Source organism: Melanostigma gelatinosum, assembly GCF_949748355.1.
Source record: "Melanostigma gelatinosum genome assembly, chromosome: 21".
Taxonomy (NCBI): Eukaryota; Metazoa; Chordata; class Actinopteri; order Perciformes; family Zoarcidae; genus Melanostigma; species Melanostigma gelatinosum.
Window position 1 is genome coordinate 8,448,909 of NC_136654.1, and position 25,498 is coordinate 8,474,406.

General features: G+C 44.0%; 1 protein-coding gene across 1 annotated transcript in view; it reads left to right on the plus strand.

Moving 5' to 3' along the window:
• Positions 1 to 21,326, plus strand: part of LOC306794520 (alpha-tectorin-like) — a gene marked incomplete at its 5' end in the record, with an annotated part of 92,215 nt that extends 70,889 nt beyond the window's left edge. Inside the window, 19 exon segments of the mRNA XM_079292627.1 lie at positions 12,246 to 12,646; positions 12,740 to 13,110; positions 13,112 to 13,311; positions 13,396 to 13,976; positions 14,241 to 14,793; positions 14,882 to 15,480; positions 15,648 to 15,802; positions 15,948 to 16,348; positions 16,507 to 16,703; positions 17,082 to 17,477; positions 17,597 to 17,880; positions 18,001 to 18,278; positions 18,436 to 18,555; positions 19,172 to 19,356; positions 19,452 to 19,612; positions 20,105 to 20,356; positions 20,539 to 20,698; positions 20,793 to 20,895; positions 20,995 to 21,326. Of these exon segments, the coding sequence (XP_079148753.1) occupies positions 12,246 to 12,646; positions 12,740 to 13,110; positions 13,112 to 13,311; positions 13,396 to 13,976; positions 14,241 to 14,793; positions 14,882 to 15,480; positions 15,648 to 15,802; positions 15,948 to 16,348; positions 16,507 to 16,703; positions 17,082 to 17,477; positions 17,597 to 17,880; positions 18,001 to 18,278; positions 18,436 to 18,555; positions 19,172 to 19,356; positions 19,452 to 19,612; positions 20,105 to 20,356; positions 20,539 to 20,698; positions 20,793 to 20,895; positions 20,995 to 21,086 (5,489 nt within the window). The 3' untranslated portion in view covers positions 21,087 to 21,326.
• Between the last annotated feature and the right edge of the window lie 4,172 nt (positions 21,327 to 25,498).

The following is a 25,498-nucleotide window of genomic DNA, read 5'->3' on the forward strand; positions in this document are numbered from 1 at the left end:
AGCGTTGAGGAATGGTTGGTGGAGATTAGCCCGTAGCGGTTTGGGGGAGGCTTAGTTGAGGATCCACTGCGGCTCCTGGGCCTTGCAGATCCCCAAAATAAGTCCTCCTGGAAGCAGGGTTGCCTGCCCGTGCGCGGGTCGATGAAGCTGGCGAGTGTAGTTGGTAGGCGTGGGAAGGTAGGTTATCGACGGTGGAGTTCTGCTGATCGATGGTCGGCAAGATTGAGTAAGGATTTATGGGTTTGAAGATGGCGTTGGATACGGCGGAACCGATGTTGGACGGGCGTTTGCAGGAGGGCGGATCTTCTGAACTTCTGGAATGAGAAACGAGAAAGCCATGGTGTTGTGGTGGCCCAGACGTGAGCTGCATCGAGAATGCGCCCTTGACTGATGGGTGTCGCAGCGTCATTTGATGATTGGGTAAACGACTAGGTTGTCAGGAGTTTAAGATATGGACTTGCTGGGCCATCCATGGCCCCACGTAATGGCTGCGGCTACTATTGGTCAGATTTCGTAGCATGAGGGGAAACGACTTGGCATTTGCTTGTGAGGTCCGAGGATGGTCTACGGCAAAACGTCGTCTGTCGTGGAAACCCCCCAAAGACGGCAGAGGGAGCGGCATCGTTGGGGAGCGGCATCATTGTGTTCACCGATTGTGTGGGTCCATTGCTGGAAGTGGACGGGGTGGGGGCACTGGCATCCCGGTGCCAGGTGTCCTGGTTACGGCAACTTGCTGTGGTTGCTGGAAGTAGGAGGCGGTGGGCACTGGCATCTCGGTGCCAGGTGCCTCGGCTAAGGCGACTTGCTGTGTTTGCTGGAGGTAGGCGGCGGAGGGCGCTGGCAACCTGGTGACGGGTGTCCCGGTTACGGCGACTTGCTGTGGTTGCTGGAAGTAGGAGGCGGTGGGCACTGGCATCCCAGTGCCAGGTGTCCCGGTTATGGCAACTTGCTGTGTTTTCTGAAAGTAGGCGGCCGGGGGCAATGGCATCCCGGTGCCAGGTGTCCCGTTACGGCAATTTGCTGTGTTTTCTGAAAGTAGGCGGCCGGGGGCAATGGCATCCCGGTGCCAGTCCGGGGGGGACTGGCATTGCACTGATCTGTTGCTGCGATTCGTTGTTTTCTTGCTGCGATCCGTTGCTGCGTTCCGTTGTTGCGATGCGTTGTTGCTTGCTGTGATCTGTTGCTGCGATTCGTTGTTGCTTGCTGCAATCCGTTGCTGCAATCCGTTGCTGCATTCCGTGGCTGCGTTGTTGCGTTCCGTTGCTGCGATTCGTTGTCATTTGCTGCGATCCGTTGCTGCGTTGCTGCTGCTGCGTTCCGTTGTTGCTTGCTGCGATCCGTTGCTGCGATTAGTTGTTGCGTTGCTGCGATTCGTTGTTGCATTGCTGTGTTGCGTTGCTGCGTTCCGTTGGTGCGTTCCGTTGGTGCTTAGAGAGGGGGACCGGTTAGAGAGGGGGACAGAGAAAAGAAGACCTGGCAACCCGGTGCCTGGGTATAGGCAGAAGAAGGGTGGTGTAAGGGAACAGCGAAGGGACAGACAGGTGAATCCGGCGAGAAGGTGGAATGGAATACTGTGGAAATTGAAGGGAGGAAGATAGAGTCGGCATCTTGTATGGAAAGTTGAGTTTGCCTGAGGTAGTGGAGGGGGATGAGGGGTGACGCGCTGCAACCTGGCATCCCGGAACTTTGTGGGTTGGAGGCAGAGCTTGGGGTGCATTGTGGCATCACGGTCATTGGCGTTACGCCGGTGTGTTTTGGATGTAGGTACGTTTGTGTTTTTGTGTTTGTGATGGTGAAGTTGGCATGATGTTGCCCAAGAACCAACAATACAGAACATCAGGAAGGGAAAGCAGGGCTTACCCCAGCCTGTTCTCAGTAGGGGGAGAAACTGCTGACCCGGACGGGGGACATCGTCGGGCAGTGGAAAGAGCACTTTGAGGAACTCCTAAACCGGACCCATCACAATGGGCGATCCAGTCTCTGTACGACTGCAGTAGGAGCTGTGTCCGCATTCTCGGCAATACGTCAGACACGTTCCCGGTGGGTGTTGGCCTCCGCCAGGGCTGCCCTTTGTCACCGGTCCTGTTCATGACTTTCATGGACAGGATATCTAGGCACAGCCGGGGGGCGGAGAATGTCAGGTTCGGGGGTCTCGGGATCGCCTCTCTGCTGTTTGCAGATGATGTGGTCCTGTTAGCCTCCTCGGATCTTGACCTCCAGCATTCACTGGGGTGGTTTGCAGCCGAGTGTGGAGCGGCGGGGATGAGAGTTAGCTCCTCCAAATCTGAGGCCATGGTGCTCTGCCGGAAACCGGTGGATTGCTCCCTCCAGTTGGGGACGGAGTGCCTACCTCAAGCGAAGGAGTTCAAGTATCTCGGGGTCTTGTTCACGAGTGAGGGTAAGATGGAGCGGGAGATTGACAGGCGGATCGGTGCGGCTGCAGCAGTAAAGCAGGCGCTGCACCGGACCGTCTTGGTGAGGGGGGAGCTGAGCCGGAAGACAAAGCTCTCATTTTACCACTCGGTCTACATTCCTACCCTCACCTATGGTAACGAACTCTGGGTCGTGACCGGAAGGACAAGGTCGCGGCTACAAGCGGCCGAAATGAGCTTCCTCCGGAGGGTGGCCGGGCTCAGCCTTAGAGATAGGGTAAGGAGCTCGGTCAACAGGAGGGAGCTTGGAGTCGAGCCGCTACTCCTTCGCGTCGAAGGGAGTCAGCTGAGGTGGTTCGGGCATCTAATTAGGATGCCTCCTGGACGCCTGCTGCCACTGCGACCCGACCCTGGATAAGCGGAGGAAAATGGATGGATGGATGGATTTAGACATTTAGAAGTGGAAATAAATGAATATGAATGATTTGGGATTCAGATACTCCAGCCGATCACCTCCTGCAGCCTGACACACCAGACTCAGGGCCCACTAATGAGTCTCCTGTCTCTATATAAACTCTGGTCCTGCAGTCTGGGGTTGTCAGGTCGTACCGTCTTTCACCCGCTGAACCCCCGTGGCATCCTCTGCCCTCCTTGTGTTTATGGATTACACTCCGCCGCTCTGCCCTCCTTGTGGTCTACGGATTACACTCTGCCGCTCTGCCCACCTTGTGTTAAAGGGACTACACTCGCCGTCAAGTGGCCAGCCCTCCGGTGTCGAGCCACGGGACTCACACCGTCGATCTGTCTACTCTCTGGTGTCGAGCCACGGGACTCACACCAGCAATCCACCTGTCCTCCGGTGTCAGACCACGGGCTCCACACCTGCACACACAGTCTAAAATAAAACCTGTTAATATTAACTTCTGTCTCCTGTGGTCTTGCGTTTGGGTCCTACCTGTGAACTCCCGTGACACTCTCTCTGTCTCTCTCTCTCTCACCCACACAGACCCTTTTATTTAAGGATATGCAGTGTTAACAGTATCACCCTGATGTCCTGCCTGCTGTCCTCCCTTTGTCACTGAAAAATGTCTTTCATTATGTTTTGGGTGATGAAATAATTAAATTGACACTTTTTAAAATGAGAATTTTATTTTGATTCACAAGGCAAATTCATCCAAGATAATCCTCTGTATCGATCCTCTGTATCGATTGTCATTCTTGAGATTACATTTTGCAAAAAAGAATGCGACATGGATGAAATAAAAGCTATTCATTGTTTTTCAAATGTGTAAGTAGCTGTAAGATAAAGAACAAATCATGCGACTCGATTAACCCATGATAGCCTTTATTGTCTTGAAAGACTGTGGTTGAGTGTTCTTATGCTGCATGCCAACACTCCTTCATCTTGCACATTTCAAACCGCATTGTTGAAGTGCCTTTTAATAAGTACCTCAACCTATTACACATTGTTTCTTTGTATGAGTTGACTTTCCAGTTAGTTACACACCTACTTAAACCATTCAGATTCACTGGCAGGTAGTTAATGGCGTGACTGTAAAAGGGGAACTACACCCATTTTAAAGATTCCTGTGTGTTATTCCTATGACCTGAGCCTCCCATCCATTGTCTATGGAGCAGCATCAGACTTCATACTAATTATAGATTTACTTCCCTGGTTTCTGGCTTTGAGAGAGTCATGTTCATAAATAATGATTGAAATGATTGAACTTTTCTTGGCCATGGGAATAACATATTGGTATTCTTAAGTTAATTTAGATGGTGGTACCCTTTACTTTTCTAATGAATAAACTGGGTTACTTTTAACTAAACTAGAAATAAACAAAAAAGGGAACTGAATGCTGGACTAAACATATAGAAGACATATAAATCTACTGATAATTTATAATAATAACTTCACAATCATTACACTGCTTTTTCAAAAGAACTTAAAAGAACTGATACGCTCAAATGGATGGTGACCGAAAGACAATAGAACGTTTGTTTGTTTATTGTCTTTGATTGAAAATCCTTTAAATAATTGCAGAATTGTTATTCTCACCCATTAAGAAGGGACAGGAGGTTGGCATCAGAGGAGCGGAGCCGGTGGGATGGAGTGTGGTGGTGAAGCAGGTCGGTGAGGTAGGAGGGGGCCTGATTGTGGAGGGCTTTGTGAGTGAGGAGAAGGATTTTGTATTCGATCCGTTGTGGGACGGGGAGCCAGTGGAGGTTCTGGAGAACAGGGGTGATGTGGTCACGGGAGCAGGAGTGGGAGTGGGTGAGCAGGCGAGCAGCAGAGTTTTGGATGTACTGGAGTTTGTTTAGGATTTTGGATGATGTGCTGTGAAGAATGCTGTTGCAGTGGTCGATTCTGGAAGTGATGAAGGCGTGGATCGGAGTTTCAGCAGCAGATGAGGAGCGTGATGGGCGGAGACGGTCTATGTTTTTTAAGTGGAAAAAGGCAGTTCTGGTGATTTGTTTGACGTGGTGTTCAAAGGAGAGGTTGCTGTCGAACATGACTCCAAGGTTAATAAACCATTATATTTGTTAAGTATACTCGTGTGTCTCTTTGTTACAGTTTTAGAGCAGATATGTGACAACATGCATTTTTGCAAATGCATTATTTCTAATTCCAACTATTGGAATTATTGGTGTTGCAATGTAACTGATAATATAATGACACATAATGCCTTTCCTAAGAATTGTTCAGACCGTGAATTTGTCATAATACATGATATGAATATATATATATATATATATATATATATATATATATATATATATATATATATATATATATATATATAACATAATATGCAGGACAGTGTTTTCCAAAAACAGCGGACGACATAGCTGCGTTGCTTCCAGTATATGAAACCTCTGACTGCTTCCTTATCTGTCATTTCATCATTTACTGTAACATTGTTTACGGCAAACACTACAATGGAAGGTCCTGAGTGATGAATGGACTACGGTTAGGATAGCTTGTTGATCAGAGCATATGAAGTCCATAGGCAGAATCGGGCAAACGATCCGTTCAAGCATCAACTTCTACTTCCTTATAATAACTGTTATTTTACCACTAATGTCATCCTCTGTATCGATTGTTATTCTTGATTAGATTTTGCAAAAAATAATGCGACATGGATGAAATAAAAGCAATTCATTGTTTTTCAAATGTGTAAGTAGCTGGAAGATAAAGAACAAATCGTGCGACTCCGGTAGATTAACCCATGATAGCCTTTATTGTCTTGAAACACTGTGGTTGAGTGTTTGTTGATTTTATGCTGCATGCCAACACTCCTTCATCTTGCACATTTCAAACTGTCACATTGCTGAAGTCCCTCAACATTTTTCACATAGTTTCTTTTTATGAGTCGGTTTTCCAGTTAGTTACACACCTACTTAAACCATTCAGATTTACTGGCAGGTAGTTAATGGCGTGACTGTAAAAGGGGAACTACACACATTTTAAAGATTACTGCGTGTTATTCCTATGACCTGAGCCTCCCATCCATTGTTTTTGGAGCAGCATCAGACTTTATACTGATTAGAGATTTACTTCCCTGGTTTCTGGCTTTGAGAGAGTCATGTTCATAAAGACTGATTGAAATGATTGAACTTCACTAGACCATGGAAATAACAGATTGGTATTCTTAAGGTAATTTAGATGGTGGTACCCTTTACTTTTTTAATGAATAAACTATGTTACTTTTAACTAAACTAGAAATAAACAAAAAAGGGAACTGAATGCTGGACTAAACATATAGACGATATATAAATCTACTGATAAGTTATAATAATATCTTCACAATCATTACACTCTTTTTCAAAAGAACTTAAAAGAACTGATACTCTTAAATGGATGGTGACCGAAAGATAATAGAACGTTTGTTTGCTTATTGTCTTTTATTGAAGATCCTTTAAATAATTGCAGAATTGTTATTCTCACCCATTAAGAAGGCTACTATGACACCTTCACTGCAGACCCCTCGAACAAATCAATCATCCTCATTTTCTATGATCATGCACCAGCCAGTAAAGGTCTGCGTGCATTTGTTTTTACGAGGGTAACCAATATCATTTGAGATACAACATTCATTAATACTCAAAGTACTTTGAAGCAAGTACATCGACACTAAAATAACTTTCGAACAACTTCCTTGCTGAACCAATTCTGATAATCTGTGTTATTATAAATGCACAATGGGAGGTTTGGTTCACTAGTTATGTCGAAGCAATTTCATTCGATTGATGCAAACATTGAAACAACACATTTATGGGTCTGTGCCAACTTTTACTGTACAAAGCCTTGTTGCAGTGCTTCAGCCTCACAGACGTGACGCATAGGAGCCAAAGAAGCACATGCGAACAGGTAATTCATTGATTTGATTTTAAAATAAGTTATTCATTTTAAACTGCCTGGTTGATATTGTTAGCATTTTACACACACACACACACACACACACACACACACACACGCACACACACACACACACACACACACACACACACACATATATATATATATATATATTTTTTAAACTCCAGAATTTCTTAACTTTGTAAGATATGTCTTTTTTAACTTTTGTGCCATTTTTTCAGAAACCTTCAGAAACTTTTGCAGTTGCAGTCAATTAATATTTTAAAAAAGGTTGCACATGTATGACAATTTTGTGTAGAATGGGCATTTTAATGTATATCTTGATCAATAGGAATTTAAATCTCCAAACATCTTTTGCGATTATGAAACCATATAACACATTTAAGGTCCATGCCTATGCATCCTTGGTTGGATATGCAGTCTCTGAGTGCTTTCTAGTTGTTGGTTTTTTTGGAATTTAATTAAATACATTTGGTCGGCAGGTTTATATTTGGGGCTTTGGAGAATGGCACATCTAATCATGTTGCCTGTGCTGCTTTTGGGATTGATAAGTAAGTATGAAATTCAGTCCGTTTCAATTAAATACATTTTTAGTTTTGTTGTATTTCAGTAAATTCACTAACAGACTTGATGTTAGCAGAGCAGACTGATTGTTATCCAATTATATCTATGTGTTTGTTTTCATAGGTACGGTGACTCCTCAGACAACAGGTGAATTGAAGTTTAGATAATCTCTTAGTAATTTATTCATGTTATTAACATGTCAGTCATACAGTTGCTTTAGTTATCACTTCAAGATTATACACATTTCCCCTGGATTGCTGCTAATACTGCTGTTTGTAATTGTTATATGTATATATATATATTAGGGGTGTAACGGATCACAAACCTCACGTTTCTGTTCGGATCAAGGTTCAGGAGTCACGGTTCGGATCATTTTTCGGATCAACAAAGAAAAGGGGAGGAGACAAATATAACTTTGCTTTCAATGTATTAATTGAAGAACTTCGGGCTATAGTCTTACATGAAAACAAAAATATTGAAGATGTCCAATTTGAAACTAAATTAAATAAATAAATAAAAATAATACATTCAAGAATTCTGTTACGTTTAAGTGCAACATGAGGTATGTTGATATCCTCGTCCTTTCATCAATGTTGAAAGAAAGAAACAGCCAGTGAGCTTCCACTGTTACACTGAACTGAACTGCTCAGCAACAACTTGGGTCTGTGTTTACTTCCTGTCAGGTCATTCAAATACACAATAATGTTTACCATTACTGTGACATTATTTTCAAAAAGATGAGAATATCTCCATTGTCTGGGGAGAGGGTCGACCTTTCTGTGGAGACTGGAATATTATTGGGCCTCTCTAGCTTCACTCTGATACTTCTGTCAGCACCTGAACCAGGTGTGTGTCTGTGTGACTCTCACAGAGGGGGCGTGTCTACAGAACCGGACTAAGAATCACTCCGCCGTGGTGAAAGCGGTCTCTAGTCTTTTCCTTCTCATAGAGGTCTGGAACAGCTTCACACTGAAGTGGGTGCGTGAGTGGATTTCGTAGCGTGGCTCAAGCATTTTAACCAGATTTAGAAATCCTTTGTTTTCTACAACGGAGTGTCCCCGTCGCTGACAGACGGGATGGTGTCTCTTCATATGTGTGGACATGCCGATGTTTTGCCGTTGTCGCGTGTCTTTCTCTTTAAATAACGCCGACATACCGTAACGCTTTGTCCACCACCCTCATCCGTCATTATACAGGGAAGACAAAATGTTCCCAAACTTACGACTTAAATGACGCCGCGGCTTCTGACGTTCCTCCGCTCGCCATGACGTCACCATTAAATGCTTCTAAGCTGCTCCGTTCACGTGAACACACTACTGCTTTATATCTGTTCACTGACACTCTGCATTGATATTCGGGGACTTGTTACTTGAAAAGGAACAGCAGCAGTATAACTTTATTACACACTATGATGATTACACTGTAAAAAAGAAAAGAATAAAAATACTCGATTGATCCGCGGTTCACGAGTGATCCGAACCGTGAGGGCTGATCCGAACGGATCACGGATCGATCCTTGATCCTTGACACCACTAATATATAGAGACATACATAGATACAAAATACACAATTTACATCCTCTGCCAGTGTGGAGTTTGCAGAGGTACCACACCCAAGGCATTGCTTTGCTTTGCTTTAACTTACAAGTTAACAAGTTACAAATACCAGGCTGATGTATCAATTAAATACAGTTTGATTTTTGTTGTATTTACGTAAATTCACTAAATTACTTTTGTTTTTGATGTTAGCAGAGCACACTGATATGTATCCAATTATATCCATGTGTTTGTTTTTATAGGTACGGTGAATTGGAGTTTAGATAATCTCTTAGTAATTTGTTCATGCTATTAACATGTCAGTCATACAGTTGCTCTCGTTATTACTTCAAGATTATACCCATTTCCCCTGGATTGCAGCTAATACTGCTGTTCATGACTGTTATATATATATATGGACATATATATATATATATATATATATATACAAAATACACAATTTACATCCTATGCCAGTGTGGAGGTTGCAGAGGTACCACACCCAAGGCATTGCTTTGCTTTGCTTAATTTACAAGTTAACAAGTTATGAATACAAGGTTGAAAGGTGGAGTTTCACCGCCACCCTCTGGTTGCACTTGGTATGTGGTACAAAGATCACTGTGCTGCACCTGCAACTATGCCCAACGGTGATTTCATAGTGTACAAAACAAGATCTTCAGGTGGTGTTACATTGCTTTTTAAATTAGAACTTTTTGACAGAAGTAATTTTGACTGTCCCAGAAAGCAAATCCAGTGACCCTTTGAGCGAATTATGTCTTTTCTAATGTTTTCTGTGACATGTTTTTCTGTTTTTTTTGTGTCATCTGTGCTGTTCCTGCTATAACATGCCATAATGGATGCTGGGAAAAAGGTTTATTTCCCATTTATTTTTATTTATCTGCTGCCCCAACAACAACAGCTTCCCCAACAACAACTGCGGCCCCAACAACAACTGCAGCCCCAACAACAACTGCTGCCCCAACAACAACTGCTTCCCCAACAACTGCTGCCCCAACAACAACTGCTGCCCCAACAACAACTGCAGCCCCAACAACAACAGCTGCCCCAACAACAACTGCAGCCCCAACAACAACTGCTGCCCCAACAACAACTGCAGCCCCAACAACAACTGCTTCCCCAACAACAACTGCAGCCCCAACAACAACTGCTGCCCCAACAACAACTGCAGCCCCAACAACAGCAGCTGCCCCAACAACAACAGCTGCCCCAACAACAACTGCAGCACCAACAACAACTACAGCCCCAACAACAACTGCAGCCCCAACAACAACTGCTGCCCCAACAACAACAGCTGCCCCAACAACAACTGCTACAACTGCTTCCCCAACAACAACTGCAGCCCCAACAACAACAGCTGCCACACCAACAACTGCTACAACTGCTTCCCCAACAACAACTGCAGCCCCAACAACAACTGCTGCCCCAACAACAACTGCAGCCCCAACAACAACTGCTGCCCCAACAACAACTGCTGCCCCAACAACAACTGCAGCCCCAACAACAACTGCAGCCCCAACAACAACTGCAGCCCCAACAACAACTGCTGCCCCAACAACAACTGCAGCCCCAACAACAGCTGCCCCAACAACAACTGCTGCCCCAACAACAACAGCTGCCCCAACAACAACAGCTGCCCCAACAACAACTGCAGCCCCAACAACAACTGCTGCCCCAACAACAACTGCTTCCCCAACAACAACTGCAGCCCCAACAACAACTGCTGCCCCAACAACAACTGCAGCCCCAACAACAACAACTGCTTCCCCAACAACAACTGCAGCCCCAACAACAACTGCTGCCCCAACAACAACTGCAGCCCCAACAACAACTCCAGCCCCAACAACAACTGCAGCCCCAACAACAACTGCTGCCCCAACAACAACTGCAGCCCCAACAACAACTACAGCCCCAACAACAACTGCAGCCCCAACAACAACTGCTGCCCCAACAACAACTGCTGCCCCAACAACAACTGCAGCCCCAACAACAACTGCTGCCCCAACAACAACTGCAGCCCCAACAACAACTGCTGCCCCAACAACAACTGCTTCCCCAACAACAACTGCAGCCCCAACAACAACTGCTGCCCCAACAACAACTGCAGCCCCAACAACAACTGCTTCCCCAACAACAACTGCAGCCCCAACAACAACTGCTGCCCCAACAACAACTGCAGCCCCAACAACAACTGCAGCCCCAACAACAACTACAGCCCCAACAACAACTGCAGCCCCAACAACAACAGCTGCCCCAACAACAACTGCAGCCCCAACAACAGCCGCCCCAACAACAACTGCAGCCCCAACAACAACTCCTGCCCCAACAACAACTGCAGCCCCAACAACAACTGCTGCCCCAACAACAACTGCTTCCCCAACAACTGCTGCCCCAACAACAACTGCTGTCCCAACAACAACTGCAGCCCCAACAACAACTGCAGCCCCAACAACAACTGCTGCCCCAACAACAACAGCTGCCCCAACAACAACTGCAGCCCCAACAACTACAACCCCAACAACAACTGCAGCCCCAACAACAACTGCAGCCCCAACAACAACTGCTGCCCCAACAACAACTGCTGCTCCAACAACAACTGCTTCCCCAACAACAACTGCTTCCCCAACAACAACTGCAGCCCCAACAACAACTGCAGCCCCAACAACAACAGCTGCCCCAACAACAACTGCGGCCCCAACAACAACTACAGCCCCAACAACAACAGCTGCCCCAACAACAACTGCTGCCCCAACAACAACTGCTTCCCCAACAACAACTGCTTCCCCAACAACAACTGCAGCCCCAACAACAACTGCAGCCCCAACAACAACTGCTGCCCCAACAACAACTGCTGCCCCAACATCAGGAGGCTGTCCTTACAATGGTAAGATCAGAACCAGAGGGTGGTCACCATATAGTTCTTTACAGTAATGTGGATATGTGATCACCACTCCATGGAGATATGTATTAAGTGTTTGTTGAACTAAATAAACAGTGTATTTTGCTGCAGACAGCTGAGTATAATGTACATACTGCTATTACATTAGAATATATATTGCAATGCAATATAATTGCAATGCAATACAATTGAATTACATTGCATTGCAAGTTAAGTTTTTTCATTTCATACCAAAGCAGTTCTCAAAAGGTGACAATGTAATGTCTCAAGTAAGGCGGTTGACGACTTTTCTTGCAAGGCATCCTCTTCTTTATCCCCTAATTTTTGTCACCGTTCTATTGTTTATTGTAAAAACAAAGGCAAAATTGTCCACAACAAATTACCGTAAAGTCAAATGTCGAATGTTTTAAAAGTAATAGTGTCGACACGTTTCAGTCTATTCCGTGAAGTGAACTTTTCCTTTCTTTCTTCTGAAGATGAATCCGTGCAGCTTGGTGACTCATTCTGGAGTGACAGTACCTGTGCACAGAAGTGCACCTGCACCTCAGCAGGCCTGCAGTGTCACAACCAATGCTGCTCCTTTTCCCAAATCTGCCAACCTACTGCCTTTCAGTTCACCTGCCAGACGGTGCGGAGAGGCACCTGCACCATCAGTGGTGATCCACATTACTATACCTTCGATAACACAGTGTTTCACTTCCAAGGCACCTGCACTTATGTTCTCTCTGAGCAATGTGGTCGTGGGTTGCCCTACTATAGAGTAGAGGGCAAGAACGAGCATCGGGGCAGCACTCATGTTTCCTGGACACGACTGGTCAAAGTGTTTGTCTATAATGAAACCATTGAGCTTGTCAAGGGACGTCGTGGTGCAGTTAAGGTTGGTATTAAGAAATAAGTCTCCACTTGCTGTGATATATTAATTTTGTTCATATTTTTACAACTATGTCTTTGCTTGTTGGTGTGTTTACAGGTTAATGGCATCTTCGCAGACACTCCATTCTCTCTCAACAATGGCACGGTCCAGGTTTACGAGTCAGGTTTTTCTGTGATCGTCAGTACTGACTTTGGCTTGGAGGTGTCTTATGACACAAATCATTATGTTCGGATCAGGGTGCCCTACACTTACCAGAATGCAACATGTGGCCTGTGTGGAAACTTCAACAATGATCACAGGGATGACTTTCAAACCCGCCAAGGACAAGTTGTCAGCTCTGATGTGGATTTTGCCAACAGCTGGCAAGCATTGGGAGACAATGAGCCTGGTTGTGAGGCACAGTGTGGAGGTCTGAGCTGTGCTGCCTGTACTGAGGCTCAGACAGCTTTATACAGCAATACTGCTCATACTGCTCCAGAGCACTTCTGGACCTTTTGCCGCTTGCCATCAACAACTTCCCCCACAGACCTTTTTGCAAAGCTGTGTGTATGATCTGTGTGTAGGAGAAGGATATCAACCCATTCTGTGCCAAGCCCTAAATGTGTATGCAAGTCGGTGTCAACAGAATGGTGTACAGCTGCCAAGCTGGAGGAGGCAAGGCTTCTGTGGTATGTCTGTCAGTCAAAAACATTATTTCATATAATCCTTGGGCTGTCATGATGTCAAGATACATCTTGTTTTCTTTTGTCTAGAAATCCAATGCCCAGCAAACAGCCACTTTGAGCCGCGAGGCACAGCATGTCCAGCTACCTGTGTCAGCCCCAATTCTACCTTCGACTGCCCTCTTCCTGTCCAGGAGAGCTGCATCTGCAATTCAGGCTACATACTTAGTGGTGGGGTCTGCATCCCTCATGCTGAGTGTGGCTGCAGCTTTGAGGGTCGCTACTACCGCTCTGGAGAAACTGTAATACTAGACAACGACTGTGGGAGACGTTGTAGCTGCAGTTATGGCTCCATGACTTGCCGTTCCCATGGTTGTGGTCCACTTGAATCATGCCGTGTGGAGGAGGGAGAAAGAGGATGCAGACCTAACAGCTATGGGACATGCTGGATAAAAGGCCCAGTGTCATATCAAACGTTTGATGGTTTGACATACCTGTATCCTGGGGCGTGTCGATTGACCCTTGCCAAAGTAATGGGATTGTCTAGTTTCCCACATTTTGTGGTGACAGCAGAAAAACTGCCCAGAGGCCAGCAGGGTTTTTCCAGGTTGCTAAAGTTTGAGGCAGAGGGAACACACGTGTCTATTGAGATGGCGAGCAGCAGAGTAGAGGTAAGTGATTGGAACTTTTTTGACAAGACAGATTCCGATGTGTTACATCCAACATTTTAAAAGTTAGGCATTTGAACTATAATGAAGACAAATTTGACAAAAGGATTGCTGACGTGAGAAAGTTCAGTAATATGAATATTATTACAACTGTTTTAGGTTCTTTAATGATTTAATCGTTTCTTCTGAATATTTAACAGCACATACCTTTGTTTAAATCTTGTGAACTACAAAGTAATTTGATCTACTGTTCAAATGGCCCTTTAGGTTGACGGTCAGCGGATAAGACTACCATTCAGCTCGGCATCCAACCGAATCCAAATCTACCAGAGCAGCATTCACAGTATCATCATTCGCACTTCCTTTGGTGTAACTGTGCAGACAGTTTGGCCTCACTTTGTGCGTGTCACTGCACCTGGTATCTACAACGGTTCATTAGGTGGACTCTGTGGTAATTACAATGGCCAGCCACGTGACGACTTCCGCACACCCAACGGCATTCTGGTCACCAGCCCTCAGGACTTTGGGGACAGTTGGCGGGACGGCTCTCTCGCTGCACAATGTGTGGAAAGTGTAAATCATGACTCTACAACACATAACAATTCCCGTGAGTACTGTGGCATTCTTGGCTCACCACGTGGGCCGTTTGCCCAATGCTTGGCCATGGAGGACTCCCAGCAGCATGTGAATGCATGTGTGGGGATCCTTAGAGCCTCTAGAGATCCAGCATCAGCACTATGTGAGGTCCTACGAGATTATGCACTGATGTGTCAACAGCAGGGCTTTGCCCTTGGACGCTGGAGGAATGCAACTCACTGTGGTAAGCACTGTGCCCCCTTTTGGTGCAGGTTGTTTTGATATAATGTAAATGACTTTGCGAAATTAATTGATTTTGTCTTCGTCTCTAGAGCAAACCTGCCCCCAAAACAGCCATCATGAAGTCTGTGGAAGCTCTTGTCCTTCCACCTGCCCCAGCCTCTCTTTCCCTTTCGTCTGTGACACTGTGTGTCAGGATGGGTGCCAGTGTGATGATGGTTTTATCCTTAATGGCAACCAGTGCGTGCGACCTACAGCCTGCGGATGCCATCACCAAGGACGCTATCGGCGAGGAGGAGAGCGATTCTGGGATGGTGAGGAATGTCAGAGCTTGTGTTCCTGTAATGGCACTACTGGGGCAGTCCACTGTATCCCCAACGCCTGTGGTCCCCAGGAGTCCTGCCGTGTGGTGGAGGGTGAGTTTGGCTGCCATCCCAACCCTCATGGCACCTGCTCTGCCTCTGGTGACCCCCACTACCTCACCTTTGATCGCAAGGCCTATGACTTCCAGGGAACCTGCCGCTATGTTTTGGCGACCCTTTGTAATGCCACTCATGGGCTTCACCAATTTTCTGTGGAAGCTAAGAATGAGCCGTGGAGAGGGCGGCCAGTTTCAATCACAGCAGAAGTTTTTGTGAATGTCGGGGGCTATCGAGTGCACATGTCGAGGGAGAGCAGTGGTGTGGTACAGGTGAGTTACACAAATTCTGAATAGTTAGAGATATTCTTTCTCCTGACCTTTCCTCTATTTTTAATCTATGCTGGGTTTGCAACTATCATTTTTAAAAGCACCATATAGTTGCAACAAAAATACAAATCTATGATTGTTAATCCAATTTTCTTTGTACATTGTTAAAGGTGAACGGAGTAACTAAAAGCTTACCTATTCTCCTGAATGGAAGTCTTGCAATCTATGCAAGTGGATTTCGCACATATGTCAGTGCTGAGTTTGGCCTGAGGGTCATGTACGATGGATATAGTACAGTGTCTGTCTCTGTACCTCCAAGTTACAGGTAACTGCCATTTACTGCAGCCCATGTTTGAATGCTTTAGTTTACATTCTGAAAGATATTTTATTACAAATGTTTAAATCATGTAGCTTCAATGTATAAACATATTTTTGACTCTGTGTGTATTTAATTATTGTCTTCATTACAGACAAAAAACATGTGGACTTTGTGGAAACTTCAATGGAAATCCAAATGATGACTTCCACACCCCATCTGGAATGATGGTTACCACTCCACAGGAGTTTGGGACAGCCTGGAAAGTGGCAAGCAACTACACCTGCAGTGATGGGTGTGGCTCCTCCTGCCCACAATGCAACAATGAGCTACCTGCTAGAGCCCAATGTCAGGTGATTCAGGCATCTGACGGCCCCTTAAGCTTCTGCCATGAGGAGGTGAACCCAGCGCCATATTTCAGGGACTGCGTGTTTGATGTTTGTGTGTCGGGAAGTGAAGGCCAAGATCTTCTGTGCAGAGCCATTCAGACGTATGTCACTGCCTGTCAGTCTGCTAATGTTCGAATCTACCCTTGGAGACAGAACACCACCTGCAGTAAGTCAACGAGTCAATGTGTTGTTTATCCACTATTTAAACAGCCGAGGAAACAATCAAAGAAGTCTCGACCTACTGCATCTACGTGTAGGCTATGTTAATTTACTGAATCATTTTCAACCATCTGACATGCATCATTTAATTCCTCTCTCATGAAGGACTTGACTGTCCCGCCAACAGCCATTATGAGCTGTGTGGTACCGACTGTGGTCACATCTGTGCCAGCAGCGTTGATGCCATCTGTGAGCAGGTCTGCTCTGAGGGATGTTTCTGTAATGAAGGTTTTCTCAGGAGTGGGACAAGATGTGTCCCCGTGGAAAGCTGTGGCTGCCAATATGACGGGTTCTACTATAATGTAAGTCATATAGCTCTAAATGGATAAGAAACCAGATTTGTATCACTGTGCCCGAATAATTCATCTGACAGTCTCTGTGATTTATTTGCACATAATCATTTCACTTTGGTCAAGCAACTCTCTTATATCACAGATATCAGAATCCTTTTGTCTTCTTTTTTAATCAGCCAGCATCAGTGTGCTCAATAAAAAGCGATCCTCATTTGCCTAAAATGATCAAGTAACAAGACATTTAGAAATACTGTTGACAGAGAACCAAATATTTTCTACTTTATTGTGCTACATATATTGTGTCACAACTGTCATTTTGTACCTTGACCAACTGTAGTTGTAGCACATTATCATTTTTATTGCATCTGTTTTTCTCACATGTTACAGGCTGGTGAATCCTTCTGGACAGAGGGTTGCTCCGAGCGGTGTGAATGCCATGCTCCCAATGACCTGCGCTGTTCTGCTGCATCTTGCACTTCTACACAAGAGTGCACCATCAGAAATGGCCAGCTGGGCTGTTTAGATGAGATGTCTACTTGCACTGTTACGGGCGATCCACACTACATCACCTATGATGGGGCACTGGCCCATTTCCAGGGCACATGCTCTTACATCATTACTGAGAGTGTGAACCCCGGCATCAATGAGAAACACTTTCAGGTAGTAGCCACCAATAATCACCGTGGCAACAACCGTGTGTCGTTTGTGTCAGCAGTGGATGTATACCTCTCAAATCAACTAGAGAGTGTGCATGTCAGGATTGGACCCAACAAAAGAGTAAAGGTAAGCTCTTCATTGCTTGCAAGATGAACAGCTTTCTGTATCTCTGTATTGTAAATATAATTACTAACAAGTGCCTCCTCCCTTCTTGTCCGTCTCTCTCTGATCTCTCTTCCTTCCAGGTAAATGGAAGTGAGGTGTCTCTTCCCACCACTGTGGGAACATTAGCTCAGGTAGTAAGACAGGGAAGCTACATCGTGGTCGACGCCATTGACTTGAAAGTTCACTTTGACGGCCGAAGCACTTTACTGGTCAGACTGGCCCAATACCATCAAAATAGAGTCACAGGCATGTGTGGAAACTTCAACAGGGATCGTTCAGATGACAAAGTCTTGCCCAATGGCACTTTGGCACAAAATGACAATCACTTTGGACACAGCTGGAAATCCTCCACAAGCCAACCAGGGTGAGATGTTATGAAAATAACTTGCAGGGTTAACAATCCTTCACGACATAAAGACACAACAATAGACATATGATGGAAAAATATGTCAAAATAAACAAAGTCAAATCATCTATTTTCTAGATGTGGATCCACTGATGGAAGGAGTGATGATGGATTGGATGACTGTCCCTATATGGAAGAATACTCTGAGCACTGTAGTGTCATCACCAACAGTAGCGGTCCATTCAGTGCATGTCACCTGCACTCTGATCCACAGCCATTTTTCAGTTCCTGTGTCTATGACCTCTGCCTCTCCACTCCAGCCAATGGCATGCTGTGTTCTGCAGTCTCCGCCTACGAGAGCACCTGCTCTGTCTTGGGGTTAAACATCCCTGAGTGGCGCTCTGCTTTGCTGTGTGGTAAGTTTGCACTGGGCTAATGAACAGACAAAATAATGAAGGAGAGATATAATCCTTAGTTTAACAGAACTTTAGCATTTGTCCTACCTGTGGAAAAAGGTAGTTTTTTACTTGTTTCGTCACTCTTTGTCTCATCCTTTCCCCACAATCTCCATAGCTGAGTCAGACCCCTGCGAACAGCTGGACTGCACAGAGTATGAGTGGTGTGGTGAGAAGCGCGGTGTACACGGCTGCTTCTGTGATGAACATCACCATCGGCCCAACAATGAGAGCTACGGTGAGGGCAGCTCCATTTAAAACACTGCTTTGTTTTAAAGATTCCGGATGTGATATGTGTAAGATGAGAAGTAGAAATTGCTTCACAGTACAATTTTATTGTTTGTGAAATATACGCCAACGTAAGACCACGGAACAATAATATCCACTCAGGTGTCGGTTTATCATCGTTATCTTGCCATAATATCCAATCCCAGAGCTTAGAACTCTGTTTGTGCACGACTGACGGCATGTGGAAGCTAAAGATTACGGTCTTGAAAAAAGTGCAATCTGCAACTTAAACCAATTCACTTTTAAATTCTGCGTCAATTTTAAATGAATTCAGCCAATCTGAATGGGTATTGCAGTATTGTGAACCGTGCACAATGCCAAAATGAGAGACGAAACATGATTTCATGGAAACAGCGTTAAAATGATTTAAATGGTCAATATAAACCATTAGGATTGTTACAATATCTGTGAGTCACAACTCAGTGGGTTTGTCACTATGAGCAACACCTTTCAAATTACATATAGTAGTTATTTAATACAGGAAAATATTGATGAGTGCAGCTTTAACTATGAGATTAGCTACAAACACTGCAGATTGTTTTTAAAGCTCTCTCTCATATACGTAGACTCGTCCATCAGTTGTTCCAGTAGTTCAGGCACCATGTCTGTGTCGCGCTGCCAGCTGTTTGAAGCTGGCTTCCACTCCAGCGCCCTCCACCTCCGAGATGACTCCTGCAATGGGACTCTCCAGGACGGACGACTGGTGTTCCGCTTTAACAATGACGACCAGCTGTGTGGGACAGCTCTCAGGGTACAGTCCATTTTAGACGTTAATGTGCTCCATCAGACATATTACAAGTACAAGCAACTTACTGAAGTTTACCATTTTGTCATTTAAATTTTAAGAGCAATGGAACCCATTTTATCTATGAGAACACCATCCAGGGTGACGTGGACCCTCATGGAGGGATAATCAGCCGCCAGAGGAACATTCATTTGCGTTTCTGCTGTGAATACCATCTGACCCAGGCCCTGTCTATGGATGTGGGCATCAACCCTGTAGAGAGGTAACAATAACAACACCATCTACTTTACATGTTTTATGCTAACTGAATACAATTACCACAATCCTTCTTATGGTGAACATATGTCCATAGTGATACGTCATGACATATGTTAAAATATTTATCTTTTAAATAACAGTACCATATATTAAACAGTGCTACATCTGCACCTCAAACCTTTTTTGAGTACTTATCTTCTGCGACAGTGATGCTCGATGATGACAAAGACTGAAAATAGTTAGTTATAATTTAGCCCTTTGTTGTCATAAATGTTGTGTAATTTCTCCACTACCCACAGTCTGCACCCAATGCAATCAATAAACTTGCCATTTCAACCAACAATACGAAAAAAAGTTAAAAGAAAAGAAAAAAAAACTGTCCCTGTTCTGTAATTGTGAATGTGTCAAAGATTGTCAACAAGACGTTGTTACCAAGAGCAAGCCAGTGAATTGGTCCTTCTCAAGTGCAATCAACTTCTTTGTTGTTTTTTTGCAGCATTGTGAGAAAGAAGCTTCCATCAGGCCATGGACAGTATCTTACGAGAATGATCCCCTACCAGGACGCTGGCTTCCGCTATCCCCTGGCCAGTGGCAGGAACATAGAAATGGTAGTTGACCAGAGGCTATATGTGGAGATTCGGACAGAAGGAGTCGATGCAAGGCAGATCTCCACCATTATGGACTCTTGCTGGGCCACGCCAGTCAACGACGCCAGCTACCCTGTCCGCTGGGATCTCATACATGAAGAGTAAACAAGCTATTGCAACTTCATGTAGTTTAGCATTCTGATCACTGGTTCTTGATTACCCAGAAAATGATTTACTCTTGAAGGGCCTCTCTTCACACGCTCCACCCTTCCTCACTTTCACAACTTAACCCTGTTTATTTTATAGTCCAGCTGGTAACATTGTAACCTCTATCTCCCTCCAGGTGTCCTAACCCAGCAGATGGTACAGTAGAGCTGGTTGCGAACGGCATCTCCACGGTGGCCCGATTCTCCTTCAAGATGTTCACCTTTAACAACTTTTCATCCATCTACCTGCACTGCCAGGTCCACCTGTGTCTTCTGAGACACAACAACTGCACTGCTGTAAGTGCTACTGTGTTTGTGTGCGTTCGTAATGAGTTTGGATAGATTATCAAAAGGTGCGTTAACAGAAACCCCTAATGTTGTTTTCATGCAGCACTGCTACCCAGGCCACCACAACCGAGTTGCAAGGGACATATCCCAGCATGCCATGACGGGCATCTCAATAGGACCACTTAACATGCCGCTCAATCGGAAAGGTAAAACCCTCTTATCTCCTCATGACTTTTGCTCTTTTGATAACACTAATCTTGATGCATACATTTGATGTACTCTAAACTTTAATTCTTCTCTTACAGCCAGAAGGGTGAATCCGAGCAGTGCCTCAGGCCAGTTGGCCTCACTGGTGACCCTGCTAGTCAGTTTGCTGACAGCCAAAACTCTGGTGTAGGGCGTTCAAAGATGATCCATATTCTAACAATCACTCAACATACATTTGCTTTTAGATTGTGTTTCTATTTGAGAGGCCTTTTCCTTGTGTTCTGTTTTTGTGGTCTGCTGAAAATTGAAGTAATCCTGCTTTATAACCGTAAATGTGCAGCATGCTGAAGCTGAAATCACTTGCCTTTTGTTGTTTTCACTATATAAGAAGTTTATCGAGTGTATCCTTAGTTTCTTTGTTGGGGTTCTAATCATCTATCATATAAGAAGTAACCAATCATGTATAATGAAGGTTGAAAATATAAAGTTTCTCAATGCATGGAGTGTGGATCTCATTTTTTGTTGTCCTTAGAAGGTTGTGTGGTTGCTGCAAGCTGCCAGCATCACTTAACAATTGAATCAACAATGACCGGGTTATTTTATGATCCGAAAGGGATTAGAAATCTGCACTAATACTTTGATAATACCAGAAATATAGAAAGCGAGGGTGATAAATTGTTCAAACTAATTTCATCCAAGAATGAAAATGCTAGTCGGCAAATCAGTGTATCAATGAAGCAAGAGTGTTGCAGTAAAAAAAAAAAAAAAAACACAATTCCCATAATTTACTACTGTTACGACCACATTAAACTATTTTCTCTTGGTTTTGGAGGGGGAAGGGAGGATAGTTTATCACAAAGCAGTGTTGTGGAAAATTCCTAAGACTAGTCGGGAGAAGAAAGTGGAGGTTTTTTAGTCAATATCAAATAAGACAGAGTCTGACAAATGAACAAAGTTGCCATGATAATTTATTTGTCCGTAGACAGAGAGAACAGTCTAACAGAAACATCGCTGTTATCTGTGAAAAATGCTCTGAACAACCAGTCATAAAGCATGGTCATTTATGCTCAAAACAGCTTCCTGTTCCTTTCAGCTGAGCTGGCAAGGACACACAATGGAGACAAAGAAAAGGCACGTCATCATCTTGCCTTGGACACTTCCTTAAACAAGACAGGAAGGCGTTTTATCTGCTCTCTGCAGAAACCTTTATTCACAGTTTTTTGCCTTAAAGAAAACCGTTTCAACACACAGCAGCGGTTTCCTCTTAACTTTGCAAAGACCATCTAAACACATATTTTTTACTGACACAGCAGCAGACAGGATAACACCAGATTAACATGGACCAGGATGGGGTGAATGTTGGTTTGTTGTCTGCTGCAATTAATGAGCTTTACAGAATTCCAACTATATGGCGTGATCATTAAAATGTCATTGTTACAGGTGTAGTAAGGACCCAGGAGCAGTATGACAATACCAGGAATAGTTTGACTTGAATTCTTTAATTTCTTCAACACACACCACAGGAAGAATATTCCCAGGAAACCAGCGACAGGATTCTCGTGGTCAAGGACAGAAGGCTGAGCGAGTTACCAGGGCAGAGGCAAGGCGAGGTTGTCCGAATCAGTCCATGGATGTATGCGGGAAAGTATTGCATGAACGCAGAGAATGATCTGGCAGTGAGGCAGTGTGAGGCAGGCGTTTAAATAGTGAAGGAGGCAGAGTGAGCAGGTGAGAGTAATGAGCTGATGAGGTGAGTGTGACTGGCAGGTGCACTGAATGAACTGATTGGGTGAGTGAAAGGTGGAAAAAACTAGATAGAAGTGGCAGAGCTGTGACAGTCATAGTATATATTTCAAAAATTGTTATAAAGATGTATGTCATGAAAAGACATAAAAAGTAATTGTATATCACACAAAAGTCAAAGGGTCAAAGGAAATGGTGCTCACTGAGGCTGCCAGATTCTTTTGCTAGATTAAGCCACCAGCAGTCACTCAAATTTCTGTGAAAACATTCTTTGCAGGGTGTGCAGGTACATGGATGTGATTGATGGCACAGATTAGATCTCTGAAGCGACTTGATTTCCTGCCAGTTACATATTTGTTACTTGAATAAAGGAAAGGCGACACGCGCCTAGTTTCCTCGCAACCTCAATTGTTCAAACTCCTCATTTGTGTTAAAGTTGAAGATTAAATATGAGTCCAGTAGAGGTAATTTAATTCATTCACATGCTGTAGATTTTTGGAGCTCTCAGATTCTTGGACTATCTTGCACCTGGAAGATGTCCCGCCTCTGCCTTTGCTCGTGGCTCAGGTCATGTTGCAGGTTTTGTTTCTCTCAGATTCAGTTTCCAGGGTCAGAGATACGGTAAGGAAGGAGATTAAAACGTTATCAAATGTCCTATTCAGGACGGAGTTAAGAAAGCGGCTGTTACCAAACAAACCTAAATTCATGCATCATTGAGCAACAAGCAAGCATTTAAATGAACCCTCTTACTGTGTTCCTGAGTGTCATGAGCTGTCACGAAACCCTACACACTAGATGCTCAAACAAATAAAGTTAATGATTACCATTTCATTTTTAGTACATCATAAACCTAATGTATAAACATGTAGCACAGAGCAGAAACTGAAACAAAGACACTCAAACTACAAAGAAAGTGTTTTCTTCAATATAATCATTTCGATCAAGTTTAGTCAACAGATGTCAACATATCAAAGAAACTTGTCTTATTATTTAGTATATTGTTTCAGCAATGGTATATACCAGCCTTGAATTAATGTCATCCATTTGTTGTACTTAACTTCTAATGCGTTTTATTTTAATGGTATTTAATCTTTATTCTTATTATATACCAGGTAGTTTCCTCTTGTTCTCTTGTTCTCACTGTAGTCTATTCTGTGCTCATTTATGCAAAAATATACACTTTTTAAAAACTAAATGAAACATATAAACAATGAATTCAATACAAATATGTGGTAGTGGGAAGGAAGTTGGTTTAATGTTTTCAGAACAAAAAGATGCTTCAATCAGTAAGTTGGAAATGTATCAAAACCCAGAGGACGAAAGGAGCTAGATTTAATATTTACAACTAGAAATCACAGTAGAAAAGCTATTTCTATTCTATGTGTATGTTTCTTATCGCATTAACATGGAAACGACCTTTACCTCACTTCACTAGTTCAACCAGGTAAAAGGTGTCATGCCAGAAGGAGGAAGACGTGAAGCATTTACAGTAACAACCAGGAACTTGGTTGTGAATTAACATTCCTTTGAAAGTGCAGCACGGCGAATAAAAAAAAAATACACAGCCAACCTCAGCCTCAGAAAGTGTTCACAAAAGGCTCCTCAAATGGAGCGTATTTTTGACCAAGTTTCTAATAAATAATTTGAGAAGGCATAAAATCCACTATTTTCTCCTGAGAGCACATGGATATGTAGTGAATCTACAGAGCTCCTGAAACCTAGAAACCCTTTTGACATAACACTGATAGGGACATCTCGCTGTTGGGGCACGAGGAGCAGGCTCACCGTAGCCTTCAGATCCTGCAAAGAACACTCTTTTGGTTGATGTGAATTTTGGATTTGGGGAAAGTGGGATTGGTACATCTGTAGTATTGAGCAATTTCTGACACGCAAGTAGTGAGTCATTTTTTGTATTTAGAGGTTCTATTTATCTGTTAATCTGTAAAGCAAACACTCCTAACTTAGCATGCAGCAATTACAAAGCACATAATGTATGAATGAATGAATGAAATGTATTTATAGTGTGCTTTTCACAGACATAACATCACAAAGGGCTTAACAGAGCAGATATTTAAAAGAATAAAAAACACAATGTGACCCTCGGGTCAATAAATTACATACACAGAGAAAAATAAAAAATAAAAAAATAAATAAGATAAAATGTTAAAACATATTTTAAGAGCAGGTCTAGGACATGGGTTTTTACTCAAACGCCAGCCTAAACAGGTGGGTTTTGAGCTGTTTTTTTAAAAGTATTCACAGTATCTGCGAGGCGTAGAGTTGCAGGCAGAGCATTCCAGAGCCTCGGGCCACTGCCTCAAAGGCTCGGTCACCACGGGTCTTAAATCGTGTGCGTGGGACTGACAGAAGACCGAGAGCGTTTGACCTGAGAGTGCGGGCGGGTGAATAGGGGCGAAGTAGATCAGCTACATAAGCCGGAGCCTGACCGTGAAGTGCTCTGTAAGTGATGGTGAGAATTTTGAAGTGTATCCTAGATGCTACAGGAAGCCAGTGGAGAGATCGGAGTACGGGGGTGTTGTTAGACCGTCGATTTGTCCTGGTGAGTAATCTGGCGGCAGCGATTTGGATGACCTGCAGACGGTTAAGAGCAGATACACTGAGTGATGGGAAAAGTGAGTTACAGTAGTCAATGCGAGAAGAGATAAATGTGTGTATGATCATCTCTAATTCAGGTGTTGATACTACAGATCTCAGTTTACTGATATTTCTTATATGGAAGAAACATGACCTGGACAGCTGCTTAACATGAGGGTCAAACGACATGGATCGATCAAAGAAAATCCCAAGATTGCGCAGGTTGCAATGGGCAGCAGAGGAGAGTGGACTAATAATCTGCCT